The sequence below is a fragment of the Urocitellus parryii genome, chromosome 4, assembly GCF_045843805.1.
Source record: "Urocitellus parryii isolate mUroPar1 chromosome 4, mUroPar1.hap1, whole genome shotgun sequence".
In the NCBI taxonomy this organism is placed as follows: Eukaryota; Metazoa; Chordata; class Mammalia; order Rodentia; family Sciuridae; genus Urocitellus; species Urocitellus parryii.
In genome coordinates, this window is record NC_135534.1 from 14,487,304 (window position 1) to 14,511,809 (window position 24,506).

The 24,506-nt window shown below is 38.1% G+C and overlaps 2 protein-coding genes across 2 annotated transcripts; one reads left to right on the forward strand and one right to left on the reverse strand.

Moving 5' to 3' along the window:
* Positions 1-658: 658 nt before the first annotated feature.
* On the reverse strand, positions 659-1,603 carry LOC113195102 (olfactory receptor 5B12-like). Its single transcript, XM_026406518.2, has one exon. The coding sequence runs from the start codon at positions 1,601-1,603 to the stop codon at positions 659-661; it is 945 nt and encodes a 314-aa protein (XP_026262303.2).
* Positions 1,604-14,655: 13,052 nt separating this feature from the next.
* On the forward strand, positions 14,656-15,603 carry LOC113195157 (olfactory receptor 5B2-like). Its single transcript, XM_026406578.2, has one exon. The coding sequence runs from the start codon at positions 14,656-14,658 to the stop codon at positions 15,601-15,603; it is 948 nt and encodes a 315-aa protein (XP_026262363.2).
* The last annotated feature ends 8,903 nt before the right edge of the window (positions 15,604-24,506 follow it).

A 24,506-nucleotide genomic window follows, 5' to 3' on the forward strand; every position in this document is an offset into this window, starting at 1 on the left:
TGGACTGAGGAGACATCCACTGAATACTCCATCCCAAACTGCACAATATGCATTCTTCTCAACAGTGCATGGAGACTCCTCTAGAATACAGCATACAGTAGCTCACACAACAAGTCTCAACAAGTTTTTAAAAAAGCAGAATCATCCACAATGCAATAAACCCAGATATTAACAAGAAACTTTGGGAACTATACACATACTCCTGAACAGCCAGTGGATCAAGAAGAATCTTAAAAATTTCTTGATAGAAAGGAAAATGGAAACACCACCTCCCTAAACCTATGCAGTACAATAAGAGGGAAGTGTATAGCCCCGAATGATGTCAAATTAACTATCATTGATGTCAAATTAACTATCTGTGTATGTTTTGAACAAATTTCTCCATCTGTAGGTGTGCGCTACATGAAAATATGAAAATATGCGTTCCCAGTGCTTATATGTACTCACGAGTGTCCACGCACATGTGGAAGTTTGGATAAGCAAGTTTACTGAAAAGATTTTAAATAATAATTTTATGTTGCTGTATGATTCTTTCTAACCTATTATTTGGGGCCTCATATTTTTAAAAAATAAATTAGAAATAGGTGGGCTAGATAAGCAAATATTTTTTCCATACATTTGAGGTCAATGATTTAGTGTCATTACAGATGCTACACAACTAAATTATGAGTCCCATAGAAGATTTTGCCTTGCCCACAGCCTTCTTGAAGGCACCCTTGACCTCCTTGTTCCTCAGGCTGTAGACCAGTGGGTTGAGCATGGGGATGACCATGGAGTAGAACACAGACGCCATTTTGTCAGTGCCCATGGAGTGACTGGAGCTGGGCTGTAAGTACATGAAGATGCCTGACCCGAAGAAGATGGTGACTGCAGTGAGGTGGGAACCACACGTGGAAAAGGCCTTCTGGCGTCCTTCAGATGAGCGCATCCTCAGGATGGTGACAAATATAAACAGGTAGGAGACTGAGATGACCAGGATGGAAAAGAGGTCATTGAAACCCACCACAAAGAAAATGACCATCTGACAGACATAGGTGTCCGAGCATGAGAGAGCCAGGAGAGGAGGGCCGTCACAGAAAAAGTGCTCAACCACATTGGCCCTGCAGAAAGAGAGTCTGAAAATGTTCCCAGTGTGGATGCAGGCATTCACAAAACCACAGATGTAGGAGCCCACCGTCAGACGAGTCCAGGCAGCTGTGGTCATGGTGGTGGTGTAGTGCAGGGGTCTACACACGGCTGCATAGCGGTCATAAGCCATGGCGGCCAACAGGAAGCTTTCTGTAGTGATAAAGCCAACAAAGAAGAAGAACTGGGTGAGACAAGCATTGTAGGACATGGTTTTGTCTCTTGTGAGGAGACCCACCATGACCTTGGGAGTGACAGCTGAAGAATACCCAAAGTCCACCAGGGACAGGTGACTGAGGAAAAAGTACATGGGAGTGTGGAGATGGGAGTCCAGCAGGATCAGCGCAGTCATTCCCAGGTTCCCAACCAGGGTGCTGAGGTAGATAAGGAGGAAGAGGATGAAGAGTGGGATCTGCAGTTCTGGGTCATCTGTTAGGCCCACCAGGATGAACTCAGTCACCTCTGTACTGTTCTCCATTGGGCCTCATGAGGCTGCCCTGTAGCAGTGAGAGAGGAGAGTCAGAATGACGAAGGAAAGCAGGACTGTGCTGAGCTCCCTCAGCAGGTCCCCTCTGTGCCTGATTTCAGAATTTCAACAACTGGTTCCCAGGATTCCTGGTCTGAAGCATGCCATGCCAACAGAAGGCAGCTGTCCATTAACAGCTGATCTCACAGTGTCCTTCATGAAAGGATTTTGCGGATGATATATTGTCGTTTCTTAGCTTCATGGATGACTGCACTAAGTAAGGTGCCAGAAAGAAAAGGCTTTTCTAAGATCATCAGATTACTGGAAATGGTCCAACTCTTTATGCAAAATTTCCAAAATAAATACAAATTATTTGTTTCACTAAAGTATAATAACTATTTTCTCAGTCTATTCAGGCTGATTTAACAAAATACGATAAAGTAGAGAGCTTCTATTTGTTTTCCTGCTTCTTTATTTTGTTTTTCTTTGTTTGTGGTTCTGGACATCGTACCAGGGACTAATACATGCTAGGCAAATTCCCCACCACTATGGTGACTTTTCTCTTCGTCCTCATATGGAGGAGGTGGATAGCTAGCTCTCGGAGGTCTCTTAATGAGGGATCGTCAATCTCAATCACAAAAGCTCTCCGATCCAATCATAAGAGTTCTTCTCTCAGTACTTAATCTAAGGATCCCACATTGAAATATCATTAGCTTGGGGGTTAGCTGTTCAACATATGAATTTTGGCATTTAGTAATATTACTTTGGCACTTTGTAAAATTAATGTGATTTCATTCTGACTTACTTTTTTTTTTTAGTAGAGCATTTTATGAGCCTGAAAGATAGTTAAGTGAAACATTTTTCACCTAGAATAATCTCATGGTATAGTATGGGACATAGGATATGTAATTTATGTCCAAGAATAATGACATTTATAAAATAAAGAGTTATTAACTTTGTCCCTTTAAGCAGTTTTTAACATTCACATGCAGATATTCTTGATCTTGAGCCTTACACATAGCTCCAGACATAGAAGTTGGGATTAACTGTGAATTAAGCGCTTGTAGATAAGACATACTGAGCATTTGCTATGTTTTTATCACCAAGTAGAGGCTGTAACACTATACCTCAGATAACCTTCACACATCATGTGCAATATTATTTCCATTCCATGGATGCTGAAGCTGAAATTGACTGACATTTAGTTACATGCTAAGAGCTGAAGGAAATAGCGGAGGTGAGATTTGAAGCCAAGTTACTCTGATCTAAATCCTTAACTCTTCATAATGAAGGAATATTCTTAATTTTTTTAAACTTTTAATATAAATTTGGCATAAGATACATCTTTTTCAGTTGACTGATTAACTGATTAAGTGATTAAATCTATCATGGATGTTAATGGGAATAATTGAAAAGATGAACTTAGTGATATAAAATACATTCACCGGTTTGGGTAATTTTGTTTAAAGAACTTGTCTTTCAGGATCTCAGTTGAATGCCAACAACTGTATCTACAAATGCTTATACTCAACCCTCCATAGCTCCCCAAATCTTTGAATAGTTAAAGGATGACATGGCTTTTTTAGAAGCAGCCAATAAGCAGCATCAAGAGCTGGCTGCAATCCGTTCTTCACTCTCTTTACTCTCACTGAGTCTCCATGGTGAACTAGATGTTTTGCTTTTTTTTTCCGGGTCTGAGGTGATGCACATGATGCTTTTTCTGACCTCGAAGTGCTCCACAGACTGCAACATGTGCAGAGTCAATATCACGTGTTGCTCTCATTCTCCATCTCTGTGGTAAGGGTTGATCTATTTACTCGGTAGCACATCATGTGATAATTAATCAGCATCAGATAAACTTCCACCATCAGATAGGTCTTTAGTGGTGGAACTAAAATATGTGTTTAGATTGTATCATAATTAGCATGTCTTGTGTAATTTTACAGCTCTCGATTTCATTTCCATTTTGTAACTGGTGCCCAAACTTGATTTATTTCCTCATTTATTAATATCCATTCCTTCTCTTAAAAAATATTAGTATGATCTTCCAGATTACAATAGCATTTTACATTGATACCCCATTTGATTCTCTCAGCAAGCCGGGAATATTAAGATAACTAGTATTATCACATTCCCTGAAAAAGAAAACTGGGTTTGAAACAGTTTAAATAATTGGTTTAAAATTGTACAAGTTCATACACTCAAAGCAGGAATTCAAGACCCATTTGTACTTTTCTTTGTCACTTGATACATATTTTCCAACGGGATCTCGACAGTGTTTGGCTGCCCAACCTCTGATTGTGTGATATGGAATGTAAGAACTATTTGAAGCATTCCAACCTAAACTCTGAATAAGCCCAGGGAGAAACGGGTGCCTTCCTACCCTTGCCTGGTTACTTCTGCCCCTGCAGCTCTGTGCAGACAGCAGATCTGACCTTGAAGCTTACCTTCCTTCCATGAGCAACACAACCTTTAAATCCAGCACTCCTATTCAGGTCAGGTCTCATGTCACGAATTCAGTGCTTCCAAGAAGGAAAACACCTTATCTGGAGGAAGATTCTTCTTTAGTGTTCAGCACAAAGGTTTAACATTCTCCAGGGGTGGGAGAAATGAAAGGAAAAACAAGGCGGTTGGCTTGGAATTAGCTAGTATAAGTTCTAGTTCTGAATCAGCTGCTCTCTCTTCTTAGATAAGTCACCTAGTCCCTTTGTACCTTAATAGCTTCATCTATAAAAAAGAAGTCATGGAAAAGAGCTTGCTCTGACCACATGTCCCCTGAAGGGCTGCTGCAGTGCTGAGGAAAGAGTCTCTGCAATGTCTCCTACCTGGTGAGGGGTGATTACCATGATCACAGTTAACACTACCCTTCCTCCCCTGGACACTGCGAAAGGCTCTGAGTAATGAGTTGTCTGGGGGTGGGTGGTGGTCATTGTTGGTTCTAGACAACGACTAACAACTAGGTGAATAATGAATGGTTCTTGTTCTTGGACGACTCCCTCCCAAATGAGGCATGCGAGGTTTGAAATGTTAAAAAGTGGTAGCCAGGAGGGAGTTAACCAGTCATGGCGCTCTCCTGGGACAAACACCCCAAAAGGACCAAAACAAGCTCTCATCTCACAGGACCAGGGGATAGGCAATTAAGGGCTTTCTGGGATTCAACTTTGCTTGTTGAGGGAGATCCTGGGATTATTTTTCCTAAGTAATTATTTTTGATGATTTACAAATCAATCTAAGGCATTATCTGTAGGATTATAATTGGATTTAAACATTGGAAGATAGAAACACAGGCGTGCCCCATAAATTGGTGCTTCTCTTCATTCACAACCGTTTCTCCCTGGGCTTATTCACAGTTTAGATTGGAATGCTTTGAATATTTCTTATATTCCATATCATACAATCAGAGGTTGGGTGGCCAAACACTATCGAGATCCTGTTGGAATATATGTTATCAAGTGACAAAGAAAAGTACAACTCTTTTCCTGAAAAAAATACCAATTCATTCAACTGTTTATTGAGCTCAAATGGGTTTCACCTAAAGTGCTGAGCCTTGGGAATATAAACCCACACAAAATATCAATGTAAAGGTAACTACACTGCTGTATATGTTGCAGAATCTGCAGTCAATGGGCAGGGTCATTGCCAGATTATTTTTTTTTTTAATTCAAACTCTACTGACCCATTTCTTTTTGTTCTGAAGTTGAGGAAGATATAAACTTAAAAGTTACAGGATTCAAAGACTGTACAAATGAGCAGAGGGCAGCCATAAATTTTCTCAAAACAAGGATTTCTGCAAAGAGATCAGAAAAAAAATAATACTGGGAAGATGTTACATATTTATAGTTTCATCACTGAGTAAAAATACTTCCTTACATCCCAAAAAAAAAAATAAGCATTGTTCTTGTACTCCTGTTGCTTAAAGAAAATAGACACTAAACAAGAAAGCATGCTGAGAAGCACATAATTACAGGGAGAGAAAAATATAGGCATTATATAAAAAATAAGCAAATAATTATATATGGAAAAATGAGAGAGAAAGGAATGTCACTTTATAGTAGTTAACTAGAATGTTTTCTCAGGAAAGCTAACATTTCACCTAGGCCCAAAAGTGATGAAGAACCAGCCTGGGAATGCTTGTTTCAAGGAAAATGAAAAGTATATAATAAAGGCCCTGAGTTTCAAGGAAGTGGCAGTGATATAATGAATTTTTGTTCCATTTTTTTTCCGTTTTGTCTCGGTTTTGTTTTGCATTATCTTAGTGAGCCGTATCTTCACCACGGAAATATGGGATTAAAAATTAGTAAGAACTAAACCGAAAGGGCATTAAGTAAATTGCTAAAGGAAGGAGGCATCTCAGTAACATCAAGAACAGTTAGGGCATACGTTAAGACGATACAAAAATGTAGCCCATGGTTCATTAAAGAGGGGTTGTTAAATATATCACAATGGAACTTCACTCGCAATAAAGGTGTTCCCGCTTCAACCTTCAAGTTGCTTGTCACCTCTCTGTTATTTTGCCCAGCCAGACTGCGGCATGGCAGAATCTAAAATAAGTCATGCAGCATAGGTAATAAGATCTTCTTTTGCAGTTTTTATTTCAGTGTCACCCTAGAGCAAAACCTGTAGGCAAAGAAAATCAGACCAATCATCACCAATACCAAAGCTTCATCAGGGTCCTGGTCGAGATCACAGGACCAGAAGCAGTGGACCCTGGGATTCACTCTTGACTTCATTTAAAGACCATTTGTTCCTACTAATATGGGAACCTGTGTATGCATCAAATCCAAAATGAATTTCTTACAGTTTATGAGTTTAAAAGGCTATAATGGTATGAGTATTTCTTACAATTAACCAGTGCTCTAGAAAAATTGACTTCTACTCTGTTGAGGTGTAATTGAGTGACATTCACCTACACCAGGGTATTCGATCTATTTAATTCTCATTCCTTATCCCACGTGATAAATATGGGGTCTCTTGTCTTAGTAGGAATACCTCCCGTTCTTATTGAAACTTTTCTCTAGGTCATGGTGTGGTAGATAGTGCAGAGTCCAGAATCTAGAATGTGGTGGTTGTGTGGTGGATAGTGCAGAGAGGTACATCTGAGTTCAAGTGCTAATTTTCTCAAGTCTGTACCTGTGAAACCTTTGGAAAACATTTGTGATACAGCTGGCATAATAGTATTGTCTACATCATACTGTAATAATATAATATGGTATAGTTGGGAAGATTAGATTAAATGAGACTTTATATATGTATATACATATATATTTGTATACTAGCATTATGAGACAATTATTTGGGTTTACCTTAGAACATTTATATCTGCTGAATAAAAAGAAGGTAGGGATAGTCTGGAGCAGTCATCTTAGCTGTTGATAAGTAGCAAGAACACTATTGGGACTTGTAACTGTTAGAAAGAAATAGCTCATACTGAGCTATAATTCATCACATTTCTGATTCATCTTCCTAGCAGTTATGTGGCATCCCATGTGTTATGTTCCAGTTAAGATAATGGTTGGGTTCTGCTATTCCATATTCACTTTTCTCTTTTCAGATTTGTGGATGTAATCTTAGCTCTCTGATGAGTCCATTTTATAAACAAAGGAACTGTCTTCTAGATACAGATTCAGGGAGTCATGCTGCTGAGGGACAACACTATCTATATAACTTTATCAAGAGCATGTAACTTGGGGCTGGGGTTGTGGCTCAGTGGTAGAGCACTTGCCTAGCATGTGTGGGGCCCTGGGTTCAATCCTTAGCACCACATAAAGAATAAATAATAAGTAAAGATATTGTGTCCACCTACAACTAAAAAATACTTAAAAAAGAACACATAACTCCAAGTAATATAAATGTACTAGGAGCTATGTCAACTCATGGAACCATGATTACCCACACAGTTTAATTGCTGCTTCTCTTGGTGACTGGAGTGGGAAAATGATCGCTCCCAGGGGAACCTGCTCCCCATTTGACTTTAAGATGTATAAATCCCACTGAATACCAGGAGTTGGTCTCTAATATCCTAACATGACTCTATTTAACATAATTGAAGAGGGACCTGTCCATGTGCCAAAGGTCTTTTGGAGTTCATTTATTGATCTTAATATAAAAGTCTTAATATTAAAGTCACTAGGTGACTTTCCTTCACACAGATGTATCCCTATGAGCCTGCACAGTGTCCAGCTCAAAAAAAAATATCCCCAGTTAAAAATGTTTGTGTTCAGCATGATAATCTCTTCTTAGAGTTGCTCATCACTTTACAGAGTGAATGTGGAGACTGCCATTTGTCCTTACAGCAGTCCTGTGTGACCAGTTGAAGAATATTTTATATCTGCACCTACTTCTTATATCTCTCTGCCTCTAGAGCACTGCAGTCTTTGCAACTAGATGTTAATAAATAACTTTCTCAACAGGAGCTTTGTTTCTTTGGTGGTACCTGCAATTTGAAGACCGCAGGTGAAGTTGGGACATCTTCCTTGAAGAGAAAGGTAAGTTTCTAGCTCAGTCTTTTGTGGTGATCTGTTCAGATTATGGTAACAGAAAATGGGCTGTGTAAAGGTACAGAGCAGCCATTTTCCAATGGAGTATTCAGAGTTTAGTATCCTAAGTATTAATATTTCATACTTTCATGTTGTTTAGTTAGAGTGTATCACAACAATCTCCATCAGTAAAAAAATGGTGATTTATTCCAACAGTAGAAGATGATATTATTCTCATTATTTAAAAATCCCTTTACATAGGAAAGTACTTAGCAAGTGGTGGGCACTCAGTAAATGTTTATTGATACAACAAACGAACAAATGGATGAATGAATGAATGCAAAGAATCAATGAATGAACAGTGCCCTATTTATTGAGCATATTGTGAAATACATAACCCTGTGCTACTAAACCTAGGCTCATGCTTAACTTTGTACAGGATATTTATAGGCTCTTCATCAAAAGTTTAAGACTTTTTTGATTAAGGCTTTCACAAAAAGAGATATGATTTACATTGCAACCCACCACTCACATGTGTACACATGTATACACACACACACACACACACACACACACACACACACACACACACAAACACACACACACCAAAAACAAAACTTTTATGGAGCCCAGCTTCCCTTTGACTTGAAACTCATCTTTACTGTTTTCTTTTTTATCTTAAATTAGTTAACACAAGCTAACAGAAGAAAGACTGTGAGTACTATCTGCTACATATGTCAGAAATTATTACTAATCACAGCAGTGGTATGTAACTCAATTTTATTTTTTGAAAAACATGATGGATTTTCCCACTGTATGATTTCACCATTCACTGATGGATCCTGACCTGCTGTTTGTGAAACACTGTGTTTGAACAATCTGTAAGTTTTAATTCTCAAAAATTTACCCCAAACAAGTTAGTGTAAGGTGTACTTACCAATATTTTTGATAAATATAACAACTTATATTAATAATCTACTTTGTAATAAAAATGTGTTTGAGGAATATTCTTCGTGGCTATTTTCCAATAAATTTAAACATATTTCTCTTCTGGTTTCAATATTTTCATTGCTTGTAGTCTCAGAAGAATTTTAAGAAAGCTGTTGACATTAATTTATTGAACATATGTGGAATATATTGAATAAAAGTATGTTAATGAAGAATATATTCTTATAAAAATTTCAATGAAATGCATATTAATTCTGTTCCCCTTGTATTTTTTCATCTAGAGTCTTAGAGAAATTATCATTGAAGGTGCTAATTTCATAATGAGGATTGCTTTTTACAGAGTTGCTTTTGTAGAGCAATAAGAACCATTTATTCTCTGGTTCATTCATCCAACAACCGTTTACTGATAGTTGGATATGTGTACATTGTGGTAGGCAATGTATCCAAAGGTAAATCTGCTAAGGCTTCTCTAAGTTTCAATTTGGTAGGCAATATATATGCAAATATATAAGTATAACAAGTTTTTTTCCCCCAACTGGTAAAGTAGCTACATCTTCATTTTGCAGAGGGAGGAAAATGATCTTCAGAGAACTGAGAACTCATGTTCTAATTATTAAGTGAAAAGGCTAAACTCTGAACCTAAATGTATAGCCCTTGGGTTTTGTCAAGTTTTTTTTGCTACCTCAAATTGACTTATAGTTATGGAATTATTTAGTCATCAGTCTCCTTAATTATTGTCTCTTATATGCTCAACTGTATAAAAGGAACATTAGGTCATGCAGAAATAAAATTTAAAACAGCATAAATAATTCAGGCATTAAGATTCGAATCTAGATTGATAGGGATTTGAATCTACATGACTTAGGACAGTGTCTGGCAGGCAGGGCCATGTTGTTGATATTATTGTTAGAGTGAAAAAGACATGGTTTCTTGCTGTATTTACTACCTATTTGGAAGGACACCACTTCAATATTCTTCAGTATTGACTCCTTCCCCTCTACCTTCTCTCAGCTTCTATATCTGCTTCTCAACTCAGGTTTCACTTTCAGCTTTCCTAGTGACTCAATTGGGTCTCTCTCTAGGTGTGACCTAAATGGCAGTATGGCCTGGACTGATTACCCTGGAAGTGGTGACCAGTGAATGGATTTAGGGCATATATTGAAGGTGAGTTTTTAAAAGACTGTGCTCATGAATTACATGTGGTGTGTGAGGGAAAGAGAGTTAAAGATCAGAATTATCAAATGATTGTTGAAGATTTTATTAAGTTTGACCAATATTTAACATAGATTTTGAAAATTGAGGGCATGATTTCATAATGAGGTTGTATAATTGAATGAAATAATTGGCACAACCTCCAATAGATCCCCCTGCAGAAACCATGCAAAGATGGCATCTCAAAACTTGTAGCTGTTATTATTCCTAAAGCTCATTCCCAAATTTTCTGTTGCTATTATTTGCAAAAGTGGCATGTTTGCTTAAACAAATTTGAAATTAATTTCTGAAGCTATCCAGATGAGCCTCTTTAGAGATGTGGTTCCAATCATTCTGTTGGGTTTCTTTTTTGTTATTGTCATTTGTTTTTCCCTTCAGTGATTAGATGTCTTGCTAATATCACTGATAATAGTAACATTTATTTAACAATAACAATACCTCTAACTTATTGTGTGACTAGTGTTGTAAGGGATTTAAACATGTTGACTCTTCACATTCTCTAAATAGACTTTTGAGGTACTATTATCATAGGTGTTTTTAAAAAATTTATGTTTTTATTACTGTATTTTAGTTTTATATAATTCTGAGGTTCATTTAGACATATTCATAAAGGTATTTAACATAATTTTCTCCATTTTAATCACTGGTACTACCCCCTCCGGTCCCCTCCTTCTTTCCCTGATCTCCTTCCTTGACTCTATTGGTCTCCCTTCTGTTAGTTTATTTTATACTTGGTGTGTTATAACTATACATAAAGGTAGAATTCATTGTGATGTAGTTACTATACATGTGCATAGCACAATTTGGCCAATTTCATTCAGCAGTTCCTCCCCTTTCCCATCCCTCCTCTGTCTCCCTTGATCCTTTTCCTCTATTCCACCGTTCTCCCCCTTTTCCCCATGAGAGTCCCCTTTTAAAAGTTTCAATTAGTGCATTATAGTTATACGTAACAGCGGGGTTCATTTTCACATACTCCCTTACATGCACAGAATATAATTTGCTCCACTTAAGTCCCTAGAATTTCCTCTTTCCCTCCCCTTCTTTCCCCCCTCTTCCCCTTCCTCTACTGGTCTTCTATTTGTTGCCTTTTAAAGAAAATTTGTATTTTATAGATGTACATAAAGGTGAAATTCTCTGTGGGATATTTACATGTATACACAGCAAACTTTGGTCAATTTCATTTGATGGTTCCTCCCTTTTCCCTATCCCTCCTCTTTGCCCCTCAATCCCCTTCCATTTTCATGTGATTTCCTCCCCGTTTTTCCTGTTTATTTTTCTGTAGCTTCTGCCTAAGAGGAAAACCTTCAACCTTTGATTTTCTGAGTCTGGCTTATTTCAGTTGGCATGATGTTCTCCACTTCCATGCATTTACCAGCACTGTAATTTCATTCTATAAGGCTGAGTAAAACTCCTTTGTTTCTTTATCCACTCATCTGCTGAAATGTACCTGGTATGATTCCATCACTTGGCTACTGTGAATTTTGTGCTGCAATAAATATTGATGTTTCTGTATTACTATATAGTATGCTGATTTTTACTTCTTTTGGATAAATACCAAGAAGTGGGATAGCTGGATCAAATGGTGATTCTATTCCTAGTTTTTTGAGGAATATTATATATATAGGTGTATATATATATAAAATAGTGATTTCCAGAGTGGTTATACTAATCTGAAGTCCCACCAACGATGTATGAGTATACTTGTTCCCCAATCCTCACTAGAGTTTATTATTATTTGTATTCTTGATGACTGCCATTTTAACTGGAGTGAGATGAAATATCATTCTAGTTTTAATTTGCATTTCCTGGATTGTCAGGGATGTTGAATGCTTTTTAATTTACTTTTTGGCCATTTGTTTTTCTTCTTTTGGGAAATGACTGTTCCATTCTTTTACCTATTTATTGATAGGGTTATTTGTTTTTCAGTGTTAAGTTCTTTGAGCTCTTTGTATATTCTAGATATTAACCCCCTTTCAGAGGAGTTTCTGGCAAAGATTTCTTCCTATCCTGTGGGCTCTCTTTCCATGCCCTTGTTTCCTTTGCCACTGAGAAGGTTTTTAATTTGGAGCCACCCCACTCACTGATTCTTGATTTTATTTTTTGAGTGTTAGGAGTCTTATTCAGGAAGTTGGTTTCTGCACCGAAATGTTGGACTGTTGAGTTTTTTTTTTTTTATATTGTAGGAGTTGCAAAGTTTCTAGGTCCTTGGTCCACCCTGAATGGATTTTGGTGCAGGGCAAGAGATGAGGATCTAGCTTCATGCTTCCATATAAGGATATCCAGTTTTCCCTGCACCATTTGTTGAAAAGGCATACAATTTCTCAATGTATGTTTTTGGTACTTTTGTCAAGAATCAGGTAACTATTTTTATGTGGATTTATCTCTATGTCTTCTATTCTATTTCATGGGTCTTCATGTCTGTTTGGATGCCAATACCATGCTGCTTTTGTTACTATAGCTTTGTAGTATAATTTTCCCTAAAAATTTTAATACGGTTTTTCTAGTTCTTTAAAGAATGTCACTGGTATTTTTATGGGGATCACATAGAATCTGTGCATCAATTTTGGTAATGTTACCATTTTGACAATATTAATTCTACCTATCCAAGAACATGAGAGTTATTTCTATTTTCTGAGGTCTTCTTCAGTTTCCTTCTCCAGAGTTCTATAATTTTCATTGTAGAGGTTTTTCACATCCTTGGTTAGATTTATCTCCTAAAATATATTAATAATAAAGTGGACCTCACAGTCATCTACAGAATATTTCATTCATCAACAATCAAATTCATTTTCTTATCAGCTCCCCATAGAACATTTTCCGTATAGACCATGCTTTAGGACATAAAGTAAGTCTTAACAAATACAAAAACTGAAATAATTCCTTGCATCTTACCATAATACAATGGTATGAAATTGGAAAACCAATAACAAGATAAAAAACAAAAACCATTTAACAAATGAACATTGAATAATATGCTTTTGAATAATGAATGGGTGATAGAAGAAAACAAGGGAGAAATGAAACATTTTTAGAAACAAAACAAAGATACATATCAAAATCGCTGAGATTTTATGAAGGCAGTTCTAAGAGCAAAATTTATAGAATTGAGTGCTTACATAAAAAATAAAAGATCCCCAATCAATAATCTAATGTTCTAACTCTAGACCTAGAAAAGCAAGAGCAAACTAATTCCAGAACAGGAAATAATAATTAAGATGAGAGCCAAAAATTAAAGAAGAGAAGGAAATTAAAGTTATAAATAGGAAAAGAAGAATTAAACTTATCTGTTTTTTGATGACATGATCTTATACTTTAATGGCTCAAAAATCTCCACCAGAAAACTTCTAGAGCTGATCAACAAATTCAGCAAATTAGCAGTATGTAAGATTGATATATAAAAGCAATAGGTTTCCTTTCTCTAATAAGGAACCTGCTCAGAAAGAAATTAAAAGAACAATTTCATTCACAATAATCTCAAAAAACCACTTGGGAATAAATTCTCCCTGTTTTAAACTGTGGCACAGAAACATCGTGACCTGTCCAAGGTTACCCAACCAGTACTTGGAAATGTCAGGATTTCAATGTAGACAGGTCATGACCAGAGATGATTTATTTTCTTTACCACTGCAATATCCTACTCCTCTAAATACTTGTATTGTTTCAAAACACCTTTTAAAACTGCTATAACAATCTTGGGACACAGTAAAAATAGGGAACACAATGATTATTTTATTTTATTTTTTCAGATGAATACACTTTAAAATAAATAAAATAATTTGGGAGATGAATAAACCCAGACATGGTTATGTTCTTGTCCAAGGGTATAAATAAGGATGAGCATCTTCCTGGATTCTGTGCTTCTTCCCCCAAGCAGGATTCAAGGAGAACAGTGCTCTGAGGAGGTGAAAGGGAACTAACTTTTCTTAGACTTCACATCAATCATAGCTGGATGAATGATAGCCTCATTCTTCACTGTACTTCACAACCAAGAAGGCAACAATGTATCACTGTTATCAGACAACCATCTGACAGGAGGTCCAGAAGGACTAAACGAGATAATACTTACTCTTTTCAGACTACCTGGCACGTAGTGTTCAGTTAATATAAATGTTATCTGAATCTGGATTGACAGTGGTAAAGAGTGATTTACAGAGGACGGACAAGCTTTTAACCCAAATGAAAATAATAAGTATTTGAAGACAGACATTTTGTCTGAGTTGGGTCTGGAACTAGCAGACATAGTACAAGCTTCTACAGACTGTCAGACAGAGGTCAGAAGAGGCCAGTTTCAGGTTATTGGGATCCTGGCACGCTCATGTCATTGGGGTGACATTAGAGTACATGCTGTGAATCACTTCCTGTGCATAAGTAATTTATCCATTTTGCCTTTTTTTTTTGTTTTTTTAACCAGTGAAGCACAATTTCAAGATGTCATACCTGGAGAACAGTACTAAGGTGAATGAGTTCAGACTCTTGGGATTGACCCACACCCCAGAGCTGCAAGTTCCCCTCTTCATAATGTTCACTCTCATCTACCTCATCACTCTCACCGGGAACCTGGGGATGATCACGTTGATCCTGCTGGACTCCCGTCTCCACACCCCCATGTACTTTTTCCTCAGTCACCTCTCCCTGGTGGACTGCGTTTACTCCTCGGCGGTGACTCCCAAGGTGATGGCTGGGCTTCTCACAGGGGATAAAGTGATCTCCTACAGCGGATGTGCTGCTCAAATGTTCTTCTTTGTGGCTTTTGCCAGCGTGGACTGCCTTCTGCTGGCTGTGATGGCCTATGACCGTCATGCAGCGGTCTGCACACCCTTGCATTACACCACCACCATGACTACCAGTGTGTGTGTCCACATGGCTGTGGCCTGCTACCTCTGGGGCTTGGTCGAATCTGCCTCCTACACCGGGTTCACCTTCTCCCTCTCCTTCTGCCGTTCCAATGTGGTCCATCACTTTTTCTGTGATATCCTCCCAATCCTTGCCCTCTCCTGCTCTGATACCTACATAAATGAGACTGTGCTGTACATCTTAACAGCTTTCAATGTCTTTTTTGCCCTGGTGGTTATCCTGACCTCCTATCTGTTCATATTCATTGCTATCCTGAGGATGCGCTCAGCAGAAGGGCAGAAGAAAGCCTTCTCCACCTGTGCATCTCACCTCACCGCCGTGACCATCTTCTACGGAACCATCATCTTCATGTACTTACAGCCCAGTTCTAGCCATGCCATGGACAATGACCAAATGGCCTCTGTCTTCTATACAATGATAGTTCCCATGTTGAACCCAATCGTCTATAGTTTAAGGAATAAAGAGGTTCATAGGGCTTTCAAGAAAGCCATGGAGAAGATGATGACTCTTTTCCGCACATGATTTTAACTAGGGAGATCATACAATCTGTATAGCTCATCAGTTATCAACTGCTGTGTAACAAAGTGCTCCGAAATTTAGTGGCTTAAAACAATGGCTTATTATTTTTCATGATTCCATGAACAGGGCAGTTTCTTTTCGCAGGCTTGCTCATGAGGTTGTGTATGTTCTAGAAGGCCAGCTGAGTTGGAAGGTGCAGGAGGGTCTTTTACACATTTCTGGGTACTGATGCTGGCTACTTGCTAGGTCACCTTAGTTCATGTCTACACAATCTTTTATCTTTCGGAGGCTGGATATACTTTTTTTATATGACATTTTCAGGCCAATATTTAAATAGTATGAAGGTAAAACTCAAAGACTTGTTGAAGCCCAAATTCAAAAACTCATACATTTCTTTAGCACACTATAGTGGTCGATGTGAGTCAAAAGTTTGACCCAGATTTGAGTAGGAAGAAAGAGACATCACCACTTCAGGAAAGGAGATTCAAAGACTTTGTGGCTACAGAGTTAATCCAGCACAGTCAGAAATTAGGTACACTGTGGTAACAAAAATACAGTGACATAAATCACAAATTATTTCTCAAGTGGCAGTAGCTGATGTAGCAGGGTAAAATGAACTCTCCAGATGGCTATGACCTCTTCGACATGTTTGGATGGAGAATTGAATAGAGTATTGAAATCTTTCTTCATCACAAACTCTCTAACTGGAGGAAAGCAGAAGGAGAAAATATGAGAGAAAAGCAATGTTTTCTCTTTCAAGTGATGTAGTAGCTTTCATGACTTCTGAGCACATTCTATCGTCAAGAATTCATTTATTTGGATGCGACCAGTTGCAAGGCTGACTGCCTTGCTGAAATGCCAATACTCTGGAAGAAAAAGAGGATGAGTTTTTGGACACAACTAGTCATCTTCCGAATGATTTGTTCTGAATCTGAACTAGTGTGTGTTTTCCCCCTCCTGGAACTTTTTTTCCTAGACCTTGCATTGCTTCTCCAAATAACTTCTTCTTGACCCTTCCATCTAAGATGCTCTCCTAAGTAATCCCTCACCCTCCTCTTTGTCACAGAATTTAAACAAATCTCTGAAATTATATTTCATATTGGCTCAAACACTTAATTTCTATGTCTTGTGAGTCATGTGTAATCATGCATAAATAACCTGGTTGTTTGTGTGTTTGAAAAGCAGAGATTATATAATTTGCTGATGTATTAGCTACAAGTGTGGAAAAATAGTAGCTCAGTTGCCTCAACAATTAGAAAGCCACATGACCACTATGTGAGATGTGAGATTGTGATAGTAGAAGGTTTGCTGTGGGAGGTGGACGTGAGTCTCCTTTGGGTGCTTTCTTATCTTGAAGTGTCTGTTGGATACTACAGGGGAAGTTTCATACTGCAATGAAGAAATAAATTTGGGAGTTATTAGCACATAGGTGGTATTTACTGCCACAAGAATGAGTGCTATCCATGAGGGGACACAGGCAGAGAGGTGGCTCAAGGGCTGAGACCTTAAGAGCTTTCTCAGTAAGATGAGGTGGTCTTAAACTTCCATTAAAGAAGAACACTTCAAGCATCACTATTTTGGTAGAGTCATACTGAAAGGAAAACTACAAAAATTTAGGGTGTTGCCTTCACAGTCAGGTGTTACCAACCACCAGACTCAGAAGTTTTGAAGGAGCTAGGAACTACAAGTAAAGCAAATTTAAATCTGGAAGGATCATTCAGGATCATCTAATTTGACATTTCACTCCTATAAATGAGAAAAATATGTGCCCACTGGCCACTGGCTGATTACCTGGGGCTCTCTGAGCTCTAATAGACATACCAAGTACATCTCCCAATTTCCCATGGGTGTCCATCCATTATTTTTTTCTATAAAAATGTCTACTCTGGCATCTCATGTGCCCCAATATACATTCCAAATGATATTGTATTCACTTACCCATCGATGTTGAGGAATTTGCTTATGGTCATACAACTCTCCAGTGGAAATTTATGAGTAGAACCCAAGTAGCTGGACTGACTCTTACAATTCCATCTTTGTTGATACATCATTGAGTCAAATGGAGGCAATAAGCCTGTCCATTCTCCATTCATTCATTGTGGACCCTAAAATGCTTCCAATTACACTGGTCCCCACTTATCCATGGTTTTGTTTTCTATAGTAAGAAGCCTGCAGTCAATCCTAGTTTGAAAATATTGAATGGAAAATTATAGAAGTCAAAGCAATCCATAGTTTTTATTGTATGCCATCCTGAATAGCATGACAAAATTGCATGTTGTCCTGTTCTGTCTCCCTAAAGACATGGATCATCTGTTTGTCCAGCTTAATCATTCTGTATACACTACATGTTCACTAGTCACTCACTGGTCTTTGTGGTTTTCAGATCAACTGTTATAGTATGATGTGCTTGTTCATGTAACCCTTTGTTAATCTAATAATGACCTGAAATACAAGAGTAGTGATGTTGAGAAATTTATTACAGTGTATTGTTATAATCAATCATTTTTTATTACTTACTATTGTTAATCTCTCACTGTGCCCAATTTCTAAATTAAACTTTATGAAAATATGCATGTGTAGGAAAAACATAGTATGTGTAGAGTTCAGTGGCATCTGTAGTTATCCTTTTATAGTCTTTTAAGATAGAATATTAAATTTTCTCTTCTTTACATTTACCACCATACCCACCTTGAGCATATATAGCATGTGTGCATGCACACACACACACATACATACACACACACACACACACACACACAATCTATGACTTAAAATAGGGTTACATTCTGATAAACCTGAGTCAAAAATAGCCTACGTTGAAAATTTATTTAATACCCTAGTAAACCCATCAGATATCACAAAAATCGAAAATTGAATCATTGTTAAACCAGGGACCGTCTGTGTTTGCATGTGTCTATTTGTCTCTGTAACATAAGCTTAAAGATAGTACAGATCTTCAACTATTTTCAATTCACAAATTCTAGATGAGGGGCTGGCCTATAGAAGACACTTAATGAATGCATACATCTAATGAATTAAATAGATTGGCCAGATTTCTCTGCTGAGGACAAGATTCTATTTAGGTATTTATTTAGAGACAGTTTTGCTATGTTGCCTAGGCTGACCTTAAACTCCTGGGCCCAAGTAATCCTCCTGACTAATCTCCTGAGTAGCTGGCACTACACGGGCATTCCACCATACCCAGCATGGACCAGACTCTTAGTGATGTCTCCTTTGATATCACCACTTTGTTATTTCAAAGGCATCTCAAGTACACCAGTTCAAAAGAACTCTCATTGTTTGTCCTCTTAGCCTATTTCTCCTGAGTCATTACTGTAAAAATGACTCAGTGAATGGCAGCAACACCAACCCAATGATACTGAATTATTCTTGAGTGCTTCCTTTTCCATACTTACTGCATTCTGCCCATCAGCATTGTTAGATATGGAAAATGACAAACCCCAAAATATGTGGCCCAGGGAGAAGGAAAGAGGGAGAAAGCAATACCTGGATCCTTTCCCAATACATTCTTTCCCAGTGACAAGACAGGCTCTGGGAAGGAGATATCCATCAAGTCTGAAATGGCAGCTTCTGTGAAGAGGCCAAAGCATTGATCCCACCCTAAACAAATTCTTTCCCCTCTGCTGACCACTGCCCCCTCTCACATCATCCATCTGGCCTAGTAAGGATTAATCCCAGATACTGACCACTGACCCCACACCCACTGACCCTACACCCTCCATCTGGCTCAGTAAAGAGAGCCCAAACGGACATGCTCATTCATGGAGACACCTCTCAGTGTGACCTATACAAGCCTGAACTCCCCCTTTCTCCAGTGGCTCATTTTCCACCAGGAAAGTAGGTCTATCAGAGGCGTCACTCGGTTCCTGAACAAAAGCTGTGCTGATCCGTGAAGTCTGCATCCGGCCTGGTCCTTTTGTGCTAACAAGCATATTCTTTAGATTGTGCCTGCATGTCTTCAACTGTCATTAGTGTGTCCTCGTTCTTCATTTTCAGTGCTATGAACCGAGTCCCATCACTGTCCCGTCACCTGCATCTCTACCATCACCTCCAACAAACTCGTCTTTTTGCCTCTTTTGTGGTTTTCTTTTTCAGTATTAAGGATTGGACCTGGGTCTCAAGAATGGTGGACAAGCACTCTACCACGGAGCCATACCCCAGCCCCACCCCTTGCTTTTGTGCTCCCGTACCCATGGCCTTCATCAGTTCAGTGAGCCCCTCAATTTCCTTTACCCAGAAGACTTCTTCTCTTGCTATTCTCCTGCCTGGAAAGTGCTTTTTGTGGCCCTTGATGTTACCAGTTTAGCTTCATTTTTCAGGTGTCCCCTTAAATCCATTGCTGTTGGATTTTACTTTTGTAAACAGTTTTTGCTTTATTCTTTTATCCAAGATTGCTTTGGCTATTCATGGTATTTTGAGGTTTCAATCAAATTGTAGATTTGTTTTTTTCTGTGTTTGTAAAAATGTCATTAGAATTGTGATAGGAATTGCATTCAATCAGTAGATTCCTTTGGGTAGCATGGGGTGTTTCAACAATACGAACTTCTCTAATTCATGTTTAAATATTCAGTATTCAAAAATTCCAATTGACTTGTGTCCTCCTCAATTTTGTCATCAATATTTTATGGTTTTATAGTTTTCAGTGTATAGATCTTTCACCTCCTGCGTTCAATTTATTCCTAAATATTTTTGTAGCTATTGTAGAAGGGATTACTTTCTGGATTTATTCTTTATGTGGTTTGTTTCTAATGTAGAGAGCTATTATTGCTTTTTGTACATTGATTTTGTATCCTTAATTTAATTTATTTATTAGTCCTAACATGTTTAATTGGTTCTTTAAAATGATTATGTTATGTGCATAAATGCCATTTCCTTATTTCTCACTCGGATGCCTTTTATATCTTTCTGCTGCCAAATTGCTCTGAGTACCATATTGTTTCCAGTACCATATTGAAAAGAAATGAAAAGCATAGACATCCTCATCTCAATTTTGAACTAAGAGTAAAAACTTTTAACTTTCATCATTGAGTAGGATGTTTGCTGTGAGTTGTGACAAATGGCTTTTGTTGTGTTTTTAAGCCTAATTTGTTGAGAGTTTTGTTCATAAAATTATTGAATTAAGTTAAATGCTTTTTCCCCCTGAATCTATGGAAATGACAATATATTTTTCATTCCATTATGAATGTTGAGCTATCCTTGCATCCCAAAGGAAAAATCCCACTAAGTTATGGTGCATGATCCTTACCATGTGCTTTTGAACTCAGTTTGTTAGCATTCTGTGGAAGATTTGTGTGCCTGTCTTCATCAGGTATACTAGCTTGTGATGTTTTTTTTTCCTGTAGTATCCTTTTCTGGTTTTGATAACAAGGTAATGATGGCTTCATAAAAAAAAGTTTGGAAGCATGATCTCTTCTTCAATGTTTTTGAAGAAGTTTAAGAAGTATTGAGATTATTTCTCCTTTAAAAGTTCAGAAGAATTAAACAGTGAAAGAATTGATCCTTAGATTTTGGATAGATTTTCTAAAAATCTATTGATTCAATCTCTTTTATCCTTATGGGTTAGTTCAGATTTTATATTTCTTCATGATTCAGGCTTCAAAGATTGCATGTTCCTAGGATATACCCATTTATTATGAATCATGTAGTGTGCTCTTTTTTTAAAAAAAATTGTTCTTTTTGTTATACATGACAGCAGAATACACTTTGACACATTGTACACAAATGGAGCCAACTTCTCATTGAACTGGCTGTACACACAATCATACATCTCATTCTACCATCTTTCCTACCTCCAATCTTCCCTTCATTCCCCTTTGTTTAATTTTAAGTTACTTCATTCTTCTCTAGCACACTCCCTCTCCCCCATTATGGATCAGCATCCATATATCAGAGAAAATGTTTGGCCTTTGTTTTTTTGGGATTGGCTTATTTTGCTTAGCATGATATTCTCCAGCTCCATCCATTTACTGGCAGAAGTCATAATTTCATTCTTCTTTAAGGCTGAGTAATATTCCATTGTGTATAGATCACATTTTCCTTATCCATTCATCTTTTGAAGGGCATCTAGTTTGGTTTCATAATTTAGCTATTGTGAATTGAGCTGCTATAAATATTGATGTGGCTGTATGCTGATTGTAAGTCTTTTGGATATAAACCAAGGAGTGGATAGCTGGGTCAAATGGTGGTTCCAATCCAGGTTTTCTGAGGAATCTCCATACTGCTTTCCAGAGTGGTTGCACCAATTTTTAGTCCTACCAGCAATGTATGAGTGCACTTTTTTCCCCACATCCTCACCAACACTTATTATTGCTTGAATTCTTTTTCATTGCCATTCTGACTATAGTGAGATGAGATCTTAGAGTAGTTTTGATTTGTTTTTCTCTAATTGCTAGAGATGTGGAACGTTCTTTCATATATTTGTTGATTGATTGTATACATCTTTTGTGAAGTGTTCTTAGTGCCTACTGGATGCCAGCAGTCCAGCCTTTTTTATGTGTAACAAAAAAATTTCTGCAGATGCAGATATTGCTAAATGGTGCTGAGAAGGACAAATTCACTTCTGTTTAAGAACCTCTGTTCTAAATAATTGGAATATTAAAAACAGTGCAGTTAAAATGACTGCTTCATTGAGCACTTTCTTAATCCATTTGTGAATTATAACAGTATGTCTGAGATGAAGTAATTCCTGAAGAACAAAATTTTATTTTCTCACAAATGCAGAGGCTTTGAAGTCCAAGTTCAAGACACCAGTGAGTTTGGCTGTTTGTTATGTCTTCTGGAGAGGAGGAATACTGTATTCACATTATGGAAGGTGAAGGGCAAAGTTGACAAATGCTGTGTGGACCTTCTTTATAAGAGTCTTAATTTCATCCACGATAGAGGAACAGTCCTGATATAATTGCATCTTCAAGGTTCTACTCTTGATACTACCACATTGGCGACATCTGAGTTTTGGAGGGGACATATTAACATCACAGTACTCATTCAAAACCACCCCCACATTCATGTCCTTTTCACATATAAAATATGTTCATTCCATTTCACTATCCCTAAGTAGTCTTACTCATTTTAGCAGCAACTTGAAAATCTAAAGTCCAGAGTGTCATCCATATCAGATATGGGTAAGACTCAAGGCACAATTTCTTATGGGGCAAATTCCCCCTTCACTCTGTGGTCCTGTGAAGTTAAACAAGTTATGTTCTTTGAAATTACAGTGATGGGACAGCTGAAGGATAGACATTCCCACTCCAAAAGAGTCATGACAACAGGAAGAGCAGATTCCAAGTCAGAACAGAATTCAACAACACAAACATTAAATCTCAAGAATCCAATGATCCTGTGTCCTATGTCCCACCATCTGGACACACTAGGATGGGGTTGAAGAGCCCATTCCTCCCATTCCCTGGAGTCCCATGGGAGCCGCCAAGGCCTTATTACTTTGCTGGGTCTAGCCCACACAGCAGCTCTCCAGGAGTGAGGTTCGAGGCCCGTGACTCTCCCAGGCTACATTTGCACTCCTGGCCGCATGGGTCTGGGACATTGGCGGTAGACCTGCCACCATGGTTCTGCTGAGTCATGGTAGCCCTGACAGGGCCTCTGCAGCTGCCCTGCCTCTGGGGCAAGTGATGGTCTTTGAAATCAAAGTGGAGGTAGCGGTGCCTTCACAGCTCATGCACTCTGTGTTCTTGCAGAATTTGCACCACATGGATGCCGATGACCGTCACTGCTTTTACTCCTAGAAGCAGGGTCCTGAATTGCGTCTGGTCCTGCCTGTGCCACAGCTGGGGCAGCCAAAGAGTGCATCTACGGAATGTGGCGGCAGAGACTTTTCAGGTCTTCCTGGGCAGCAGGGTTATGTGAGCATGGTTGACCTGCCTCAAAACAGTTGTGCCCCAAAGGTCTTGGCACTGTAGGTCTGTGATGGGTGTGGTAGCCTTCATGAGTTTAAAAATGTTTTCAGGATCAAGGTCCCATTACCTTGCTGAATGGCATCTGACTTCCTCCTGGCAATACTAATCTCCCTCTCAAATCATCTCTGGCTACACTCTTGATTTCTTCCTAAGCATGCTTTTAAAATTCTTTACATGAATAGTCAGAGACTTTCCAAAATCTCTACATTCTAATTCCCTTTTCGTGATAAATTCCATCTTTAAATATTTATCTCTTTATATATTTTTCCATGAGCAGTTGAGAGAAGACATGAAGTATCCCAAACACTTCATTACTTAGCTTTTTCTACTGCCAAGTACCCTAGTTCATTATTCTATCCTTCCTACTCCTGTCTCAACCTCTGGTAATCACTATTATATATTCTGGTTGACTGTTTTCTTTGGGGTGGGTACCAGGGATTGAACTGAGGGGCATTTATTTTGTATTTTATTAGAGACAGGGTCTCACTGAGTTACTTAGTGCCTCGCCCTTGCTGAGACTGATATTGAACTTGTTGATTCTCCTGTCTCAGTCTCCTGAGCTGTTAGGATTATAGGCATGAGCCATTGTGCCCTGCTCTGGTTGACTTTTTAAACATCCATATAGAATCCATATAAAACATGAAGAATTTGTCTTTCCATTTCAGACTTATTTCATTTATCATGATGAGCTCCAGTTTCATCTATTTTGCACAAAACAATACAGTGTCATTCTTTTTATGGATGAATAGTATTCCATGTGCATATATAGTTCTTTAAAATTCATTCATCCATTGATGAGCATCAATCAAGGTTAATCCCATAACTTACCTATTGTGAATAAACATGGGATACAGATGTCCCTGTGATACGCTGATGCAATTTCTTGGATATTTCAGAGCTTTACAATACCAACTTGCCTATATCACTCCACAGATATACTTTAAAATTTTGTCCTCTTCCGCTTTGCCCAGAGTA

What these genes read in the sequence shown, in the direction of transcription:
- LOC113195102 (XM_026406518.2), bottom strand. Translation starts at nt 1,603, where the DNA reads ATGGAGAACAGTACAGAGGTGACTGAGTTCATCCTGGTGGGCCTAACA.
- LOC113195157 (XM_026406578.2), top strand. Translation starts at nt 14,656, where the DNA reads ATGTCATACCTGGAGAACAGTACTAAGGTGAATGAGTTCAGACTCTTG.